Below are 10,329 nucleotides of genomic sequence, written 5' to 3' on the forward strand. Positions count from 1 at the left end.
AACATCTCCCAGCTCACTCAGCTCTGGATCAGGCCCTCAGAGTGCTACACTCAGAGCAGTTTATAAGCCACGTGGTAGAAATTCACATAAAACAGTGATTCTTAGCTGAGGATAGGTCTTCCAAGGTCAGGAGTGAATGTGGAAAAGGTCACTAGAATAAATGAATGCTCCCAAAGCCCAGATCATCAGGATGTTAATGTACAATTTATATGACAAGAAATTACAGGTTTACATCTCCCTTCCACAGATACATAAAGCTACTGTGCAGAAATAGAGGCGGTGTTCTCTAGAGAACTGTAAACATTCCATGTGCACAACTTGGGGAGGGGGGAAGCCACTTGTATTTTCCAATCTAGTTGCCTGAAGGTAAGTCTTAAATCCATACTTAAGTATCTCTAGAAAAGTAGATCGACTTTTCAGTGATTCTGGATACCTGTAATTTCTGGCTGTGGAAGCACTTTTCCTTTAATATCTGTCTGTTTATATCTTCCTGTTTTACATGGGTTTAGATGATTAAAAAAATATTTTGAAAACTCTCTAAGGACCTTTACAGAAATTCTTTTTTACACTACCAAATTTATTTCCCAACAGTCTAACTAGAAATATTGATCTCCTGTAACTATAGAGCTCTCTGGATCTACAGAAGAGATAAAACTTCCTCATGATTTATTTCTTGCTCCCTTCAATTTCATCCAGATAAGGAAACAACAACAAAAAGTGTTAGACCAATATAAATCTGACAAGCCCAAGATTGGTCCATAGTAAGAATGAAGGATTAAAGGAAAAAAGTATACTAATATTAATATTAATGTTAATATTAAACAAAAGAGAGTTGGTCTGCTACTACAGTAGCTTTGTTTCCACAGGGATCATTTTTTTCAGCAAAGATGTCTGTTGAGACTTGCATTAAACTGCCAGTTTTGTACAGTTTTTATGCATTTTAGCTGCTGTTGATCCTAGCATGGCATATGATTGGGTACAATATAACCTATTAAACTCTTGTATGAATCAGCTAGGGATGTGGAGGTAGGACCAGATTGGCACATGTACTTTTTCCATGTCTATGTCTAAGAAGACTCTGGAAAAGACTTTGATACTAGTCTCAATCATATGTTGCATCACAGTGATTATTTAGGGAAATGATGTTCTTAGAAGTATGGTTTCTGGCTGGCATAGTTCGAGGGTTCTGAGAAAAAAAACCAAACGGTCCTCAATGTGGAAGTTAAAATTTACTGAGAATTAAAATGTATTTCTTATGTATTTCTCTTATTATTATAATGTATGGACACCTAATGATGCCTTCTTAAGCAAATTTTGTATGTTCCATTTGGATCAATTAAAACAGTCCAGTTCTATGCTTCAAACAGGACTTGTCCTCTGCCCTTTAAGGAATACTCCAACACCAACCTCAAAGCCATATTCCTTGCCCGTACACCTCAAGCTTGGAGGATGAATTCCTGCTTGCCTAAGGTATTTTCATCCACTACCCCTGATAAGACAAGCTGCCTGCCTGGGTATGGCAAGCACGGAGTGCTAAAAAAGACAAGGTCTAACTTTTGGGTCTAACTTTCCTCCTGACAAGTGTTGCCCACACCAAGTAAAACCTTGATGAAGCATCTGTGCTCTGCTGTTTGATGGAAAATTATATGTGCCAGGGTCTGCAGAGAGCAAAGCAGGCCTGCTGTGGAATACATTTCTGCTTGGGCACCTCACTCTTCCAACCCATTTGGCATGACAATCTTGACATGTCAAGATGTCTCTCTGCATCAGTTAAAAGGAGATGGATAGTGACCGAAATGGGGTGCACTGTACGGTACCAACAGATGAGCAGTTTCTCTAAGATTGTTCTGGCTGTTCAACTCACCAGGTTTTTTTTTCATATAACAGTCCATCTGCCTGGATTGTGTTGCAATCAGCTATTTTAACAGTACATGGTTTCACAAGGAAGTTTCATTTAGACATAAAAGGGGAAGCAAGTTTAGTGTGTTGCAGTTCAGTCAGTTATAAAACCCCCTGATCTCCTAAGGGACTTTCTTTCTATACTTCTTTGCTATAGAGGATTAGAAGTAAAACAGATGTTATCTTAGAAGTGTATTTAAAAAGGAAATAAAAACAGAACATTGCATTTTGGGGTAGGACAGACACACAGGAAGCTTCAAACTAGTTAGAAGACATCAAATTTGCTGTACCCGGTCGGCTGCTGTATCTTTGGAGGTAAGAACTAAAATATACTATGCATTATATAAATGTATGACGATGTTATCCTTGCTTATCAAAGTGGCTCACTTCTGTCTGTGTGGGATCACAGCTGGTAGAGGGTAAATTGAAGATGTGCTCTTTCTGTTTTGAATGCACCTGTGTTTGCAGAGTCTCAGCCACTGTCCACACGCAGTTTCTGCTGCCTTAAGAAGGGATGAGAACACTTCAAAGGTGCCATATTCACAACCATGACCAACTGTGATTGCGACGTGACTTCAAAATGAAAAAAACAACATTGTTCCTATGATAATTCTAAATACTTTCACAAAATCATGTCTGATTTCAGAAAAAATGTTTTTCTGAATATTTTTAAAGGGAGTCTTACCAGATGTGTTGCTTTTATTGTAATTATGGTATTGTTATTGAACTTTCTGCACGTGTTACTGCACTGTGTAAGTACAGTCCTTAAAGTGGAGTACGCTATTTATAGATTAGAAATAAAAATAGGCACCAAGAGATGAATATGGGCATCATATTTAAAAAAAATTCATAGGAAAAAAGCTGAGACATCTCTGAAAACATGACGATGTTAAAAAGTATAAACAACAAAACTTTATCATTGTATTTTCCTGATTCACAGCAAGTTTCCTGGTTTGCTGCAAATTCACAGTTTGACATGGGTGTACATGCACATCATGTACCCTCTCCCTCCCTTTTTATGCTTTACAGAAAATTTGACTAACATTTCAATGCCTGTTTGTGGACTATTTCACTCACTCCTGGGAAACATATCCAGTCTTTTCTATCTTTCTTTACTCTTTATTCTTTTCAGTTCTCAAAAGTGTGTTATCTTCTATAGGAGTGCACATGAATTTATTGTCCCTTTACTTCAAATGCTTAGATACAAAATATTGTAGTTCATGTAGTTCAGTCATAACAACTAACAACTCATTAAAATAAACACAGACATCCAGAAACATGAAATGATTTCCACCTCAGGAAGAAAAACATAAAAGCACAATGTAGAAATACCATGTAGTCAAGTCCTCCTTATGAATGTGGAGCCTTATTCTTTCCAGTCTCACATTTCATGCTGTTGTTTACAGCTGCAGATATGAGATGTAAAATGTTATCCAACTGGATTGATGTGATCCTAACCCTACTTTGTGTGGGTATATATGATTAAGAAAAATGTAGAAAATTATGAAAAGGGCTTGCATTTGTGAATTTTCAAGGGACTTGAACTGATGAAACAGACTTGGTTGGGAAATTATTTGAGAGCTCAACAAGCTGTATTTACCAGCATACAGTTTTCATTGTATTTTTATGGAAGCATGTCCCCCCAAACTCCACAGTAGCACTCAAGCATACATTAAGAACATATTTTTTTCTAAGAAATCAGCTGCTCCAGAAACTCACTGTCATCCATTTAGCATGATTAAAAATGGGTAGACACCTGTATAACAAGAACTTTCAATAATACAGTAGACATATAAAGTGTAATGTGTTGGGGAAGATGTCTTTCCTCACTTGCTTTCTTCAGCCTGACCTTCAGGGAGATTTCCTCATACTCTTGAAATACAGGATTGTTATTCTCTCAAACATACTCATTCCCCTTGAAACATGGGAGAAGTACTCCTATCTTTCCTGCATCTCTTGAACTGTTGACTTGTGAATCAGGAAGATGAGCAGGGCTTGTATTTTCTCCTGTGGGAAGACCAAAAGATCAGAGTGAAGAGAGCTGTGGGCAGGGACAAGAAGAATTTGGCTCATGACCACTGCTGAAAGAGCCTCATGGTGCAGCCCTTCAGGTCTCAGATCTTCCAGAGCAGCAGCAGCAGGGAGAGGAAGTAACACACCCAGCGGGCAGCATTCGGATGCTTGTGCAAAACCACCTCAGCTATTCCTCTTCTCTTCTGCCATGGGCAAAGTGGGCCAACTCCTACCTCAAATAGCAGCCACTGCTATTGTAGAATCTTAGTCATAGAGCAGCCCATGTTGGAAAAGATGAGATTATGCAAAAGCTTGTCCAATCCCATCTTGAAAACCTCCAGTAAAGGGGACTCCACAATGTCCCTGGGAAGATTACTCCAATCATAGTTCTCACAGTAAAAAAATTTAATTTTTAAATTGAGATGAAACCTCTTTCTTCTTATTCCTGGAATCATTCAAAAAATCAGTGATTGTGGCGTTTAGGGACATGGTTTAGTGGGGAACATGGTGGTTCTAGGCTAATAGTTGGACTCAAAGACCTCTTAGAGGTCTTTTCCAATCTAAATGATTCTATGAATCTATTCTGATGTAACTTGTACTTATTGCCACTTTTCCATGTGGCTGCTTGTGAAGAGAGAGCCTCTATCTTTGCAGCTGCAAATACTGGCATACTATGATGAGCTGTCCTGCAACACATACAAGTTTACTCTCCAAACTATTCTGCTTGCTGAGACTCTTGCATCCATGTCTAACATTCTGAGGGGGATCCCAAACCTCACTGAAAGGATTTGTCTGTATCTCCACAGCCTGGAAAAGTATGTCTTAAAATAGGGAAAAAATATTACAGATGGATCCACAGGATCTGAATTCCCTCAAGACAGGGGGACTGTCATCTGGGATGCTGTGTAATAAATCAATTAGAACTCTGTGATGAGACTTGAGCTCTAATCACCAGCAGCACAACTTTAATGCCACTCAGATCCCTGCATAGAGATCTGAAAGCCAGACATATTCCAAACGAGCTTGTCTCTTCTATCAGTTTCCATCCCCTCTTTTTACAATGCAAAAGAATGTCCCCCTCCCCATTGAAGTGTGATTCCAGCTGTTCTGGATCAAATGTTCTTTCTGTTTTCCATAGCAACTTTTCGTCGTACTCAGGTTTTTGTATAGGACACAATTTATGATATCAATTGTGTACACTTCTCAGGCTGTCCTTAAGTGTTTTGCTTATCCTGAGCCAAGAACTCCCATTCTATTTTCCTGCTCACAGACTGTAGTCTGGGGTCTTTATGCAAACATTGTCACCATCTACAAGAACTATGACCTGGCAAATTTGCTGCCACACACTGGCAATACCACTGGATTCTCCATGTGACTTTAAACATTCATCCTGCCTTTAGGCTTTCTTCTGCTGGAGAACTGAACAAAAACCCCAGGCAAGACATATGAATTTTTAAGATCATCTGACAGTACTAAAGACTATGTCAGATAGAAAAGACAGCGTAAACCAGACAGACTTCTCCCTCTATCTCCAATAGGCTTACACATAATGTAGTCAGCTCCCATTTCCAGGACAGTAGCCACACAAGGAAAATGTCTCTGTTCACCTCACATGCAAAATGTGACAGATCAGAATTGTAACAAAAACTTATGCAGTTATTTTCAGGCAGAGGGAAGTGAAATGTGAATTTGAGAAGCATGAAGCCCAAATATTGAAAGACTTTAGATATAATCTCTGTGCTCTTGGAATCCTGGTGTATATGTGTGTCTGTGGCACGGAAGGGGGATTAAGAGAAGAGAAAGGAGAAATCAGAATTAATGGAATCTGCAATCCTTATCAGATTTAAAATGCAAAAACTAAAGGTGACCCAATTGCATGTCTGCCGGAGTGATGGCATAATAACTTGAAAGAGGTATATTTTATATTAAGTACTAGGATGAGAGAGACCAGAGTTATATGCACCTCCCTATTGAATTCAGGCTCTCAACACTGCCTATGAAAACTTCAATCAGATTTCCATGTAGAATAACCAGATTAGTGCAATAGCCCTTGCCAACTTTAGAGGGTAAACCTGTAACTCATTCAGCAGGACACACAGCTCCTGAGCACAATAGGAGCCTAATATTTTTCAATTTGCCAGTTCTTTTGTTTCCACTCCTGTCTCAGACAATGTGCTCCAAAACTCTTAAAATAAGTATAGCAGAATGCAGTGCAAAGAAATGAAACCAAAGGTTTCGTTTCCCTCATGCATCACTTTATGGCAGAAACGACTGACATCTGGGGAGTAGGAAAGATTGAAGTGTCATGTGCTACCTGAACACAACCATCTTTGCCTTTGTTGGTTGAGCAGTGGACAGGCCATATGTTACATTTCCACTCATTTCTCAGAATCCACATTAAAAATAGCATACCAGTAAATGTATAACAATTGCAGATTCAAGCCAGCCAAAGTTAGTGGTGACTTTGCAATAAAGCCATCTGGGCCATGGATGGCTGGGGGAAGGGAACAGCCTTTGCACTGCAAAAGAGAGGAACAGAAGCAGAAGAGAGAGGAGGATGAGTTGATAACCTGAGTAGCTCTAGTATTTGGCTAAGAGTTCTGAGCTCTTAATTAGAGCTAAAACCTAAAGCAAGACAACAGCAGTGTCCTGCAAGGAGTGCCAAGCCCCAAACATGATTTTTTCCCCTCTTGTGTAAGCAGATCACTTTTCATTAATTGCTACTGCCTGTGGGAAATCTCACACAACTGGCAGCATCAGAGAGGATCCATGGTCACCAAAGCAAGTGTTTGGGCACATCTAATTTCCATTAATATTTCTGTCTGAAGGAAAGTGATTTTCCCTCCAACCTTCTTCTTCTTCTTTTTGGAGTGGAAGTGATTCCCTGTCCCAAGGAAAGTCTTTTCTCACAGTCTCCTACATCTGTGCAAAGTCTATATCCTTGCTTAGACAGGATTTGCACAACAATTATAAAGATAAGCTGAGCCATTGACAGCAGCAGAGGATAGTACAGCGTGTACCAGAAAGATGCCACCTCTTCATTCACAGTTTGTGGGAAGGTGTTCCCGTTCTGGGACTCCATCACAGCAGGAGTTTTGAAAGAGACAGGAAAATTGTCAAATAACTGGGACATATTTTCGTTTCTACAGAGGCAGTATCCATTAAGGATAATAATTGGGTTAAATAGTAAATGAAGAAAAGTATTTGCAATTAAAGCAAAGACAAGCTATTTGTTTCTCAATCACACAAGATATTTTGTATTATAGAAAGAAAAAATGATTTTAATTTAATTTATTTTCACTTTAAATCTACTTTCTCTTTGCTAGACTAAACAATTTCTTTAGGACATCTTTCCCATTGATTGTATCCTTGACATCTGTTAAAAAAAAAAGACACAGAGGTGGACTTAAGAACAGTTTTAGTGGTAGTGGAGTTGCTAAAGCTCGGGCAGAACATTTACTGTGCAGATGCATGTGTGTCCTTGCTAGCAAGTCTTGTCTTTAATTACTAACATGTCTGAGCAGCTTTTCAAAGTGATCTACCTGCTCAGAGAGTGGAGAGACTGTTGGAAGCTGGCTGTGCCTTTGCAGAAATGTAATGGAAACTGATTTCAGAGCTGGTGGTGCGACTAATCTCACAGTGAAAGAGCTGAAGTACCTCTGAAATGTGCATTTTCCTATGCATTGCACTGAAATATAACTCTTCAAAAGTACACTGCAGATTTCTACATCTAGGGTGATCAGTTTGAGATTCTTTTACAGCAACTGGAGAGTGATAAGCAAATCTAGGGCACAGTTCACCTCATTTTGACTTAGGTGTCTAAACCAGGCCAGATGAATCATGCCTCTAAAAGGTTTTGCTTTTGTCACTGACATTTTCATGTCTAAAAGTGAGAGACAATTAATTCCATTCTGATTGCAATGCAGAAGTGCAAAGTGCAAATTTAATGGTCTGAGATTTTTTAGTGAAAAAGGAACCAAACCTACAGTTGTTGATTAGTCTGGAAAGAGAAGGGGTGATACTCTCAATATGAATCTCAAATCAGTATAGTTCGGAGGCAGTTGACAAACCACACATAACAAAAATTGCTTCAAAGCATATGAGAAAACGGGGGAAGCTCCTTGGCTTCTTAATGAAGTCCAGGGCAAAACCAGACATATTTAAGTGTAAATTATTACAGGAGCTATTCCACAACAAAGCACTTCTTGTCCTTCTCTCTGCAAGTCACTTGTCATTGGATGCATTGGACATGGTGTATGTTGTGTTATACAGAATATCCTTTGATATGATTGAGTTAACAGCACAACAGGGAGACAGGATAATCACTCATTGACTCAAATACTCTGGAAAGACACTCTTATTCACATCCAAATTAGAAACATCTCTCCAGCTATAACAGACTTGTGAGTGTAATCACCATTCAGTGAATTTATAATGAACTTTTTGTAATTAACTTCTTCTTATCATTTTTCTGTCTGCTGGTGGTTCCTTGACTTTGGAGGAGGATGCTGTCAGAAGGTTATCTTTACAGAATCACCTACTTTTGTGGAGACCTGAACCCTGAGCTCTACAGCAAGACTTCGGCTGATGAAGTGGTATATGAAATGAGATCCATTAATTATTCTCCCACGGATGAAGCACAAGGAAAAAGCCTCCTTCAGAGATGCAGATCTGCTGGTAAGTGCATTTCCTCAGTCTGCTCTAGAGGTAGCAAGCACAGCAGAAGGCAGAAGGATAATCTCCCACAGCCTACACATCACCCTGCGCCCACAGGGCAGCCATCTCCAGCTACACATGCCTGTGAAGGGCTGACGAAAAAAGTCACCTACCTGGTTCCACCTTCCTGCAAAAGCATTTGCAAGAATTACAACGATTTGCATATAGCTGGGGACTACGTGGTGCCCATCAGCTCAGTCACGACAGATTTTGCTTGTGACAGTGGCATAGGCCCCTTCTTGGAGTCCTCAGAGATTCCTCCCGCCTTGGAGTCCGTGAGGGTCCCCCCCTCCAGCGACACCGTCCGAAAGCCGGGCCAAGGCTACTCCTCGTGCTGGAGACTGGCGAGCTTGGGGCCACACCAGCAGCCCCTCTCTGACTCGGCCCTGAACGACTACCTCGAGCAGAAGCTGGTGGAACTGTACAAGCAGTACATCATGGATAGCACAGCAAACAGGGCATCCCCCACTCAGATCCTGGCCTCGGAGCTTATCATGGCTAATGTGGATCAAATCAGCATGCAGATATCACGGGAAAGGAATATGGAGACCATGAAGGCCAAAGACATTGTCATCAGCCGCTTCCTACAAATAGCCAGTGAAAAGATATCCTCAGAAATGAGCACACCTACTCTACATATTTCCCAGTATAGCCACATTAACCCTTAGTGTTTGAATGGCTGGTGTTAGAAAGTTTTTATGTCCTGCAGAGTCAATTTTTAGTTTCTTAAGACACTTTTCTGCTTCATAAAAACACATTTACCATCTATGACTTAAATTAAACCTTCCAATATGTATTAAATAAATAAAACTACCTGTACTGTGCAGTCTCTACTGTGGACCAGATGACTATTTTTTATAAAAAGTTCATGAGTAACCCTCAGACATTAAAAAGATTTCATGGAAAAATTACTAAGAGCATATGACACTCTTCCAGGTGCTCAGGTGTTTGTTTTCTTTCCCACATGCTTGATATATCATTTCAAACCTCCTCTCTCTGGCATCTTCCAATCTACCCCTGGGTCTGTGCTTGTGAAGGCTTGCACTCAAGCAAGGGCAAGCACAGTGATGACAGAGCCACAGAAATTTACAGAATTTACAGAATTTAGGATGTCATCTAATTCATCTCCCTCCCCCAAATGTACTTATGACATCCCTCACAGAAGTTTTATAGTTTGTTCTTGAAGATATTAAGGGATAGACACTTTATGGTTTCTTCTATGCTAACCCTAATTATTTAACTGACATCTTCCTGTTCAAGAATTACCATCCCTTTTTTTTGAAGCACAGGCTATGTTTCCAAACAGAAGTCATCATCAGGAGTGTATATGTGTGGTTTGCAATGACCTGAAACCTGACAATGAACACTGGAGATCTGTGATCACAGGCAGTCACCACCTTCACTAGCTACTTACAGACCTGCAGCTGTGGAAGGGTCGTGTCGGGGATAGTGATGATAATAAAGACTGTTGGATTAATGCAAACAGTACCTTGGAATGCAGAAGGGAAGCTGAAATGGGGTGCTTAACAGCATGGCTGACCATTTATTTTAGTTAGGATTGCTGCTGTGTATTATAGGTCAAGGTCATTTGAACCTGATGAATCTATAATAGGAGGTCCTATTTTGTAAAATTTCACCAAGCCTTAAAAAAGAAGAAAAAACCAGTACCCAGAGATGCCTTGTGGCAAGGATTGGTACCTA

General features: G+C 39.9%; 1 protein-coding gene across 2 annotated transcripts; it reads left to right on the forward strand.

The window, feature by feature from the left end:
- The first annotated feature begins 319 nt into the window (after positions 1-319).
- On the forward strand, positions 320-9,385 carry C2HXorf21 (chromosome 2 CXorf21 homolog). 2 transcript variants are annotated; one of them, XM_032679953.1, is made up of 3 exons: positions 320-366; positions 2,137-2,214; positions 8,414-9,385. In XM_032679953.1, exon 3 carries the CDS (start codon positions 8,418-8,420, stop codon positions 9,294-9,296), a length of 879 nt encoding a protein of 292 aa, XP_032535844.1. In that variant the 5' UTR covers positions 320-366; positions 2,137-2,214; positions 8,414-8,417; the 3' UTR covers positions 9,297-9,385. The 2 variants fall into 2 exon arrangements, with proteins under 2 accessions (XP_032535844.1, XP_032535843.1); XM_032679952.1 differs by lacking the exon at positions 320-366 and having other exon boundaries at positions 2,003-2,214.
- Positions 9,386-10,329: the final 944 nt, after the last annotated feature.

This window comes from Chiroxiphia lanceolata, chromosome 2 (assembly GCF_009829145.1).
Source record: "Chiroxiphia lanceolata isolate bChiLan1 chromosome 2, bChiLan1.pri, whole genome shotgun sequence".
NCBI classification, from domain to species: domain Eukaryota; kingdom Metazoa; phylum Chordata; class Aves; order Passeriformes; family Pipridae; genus Chiroxiphia; species Chiroxiphia lanceolata.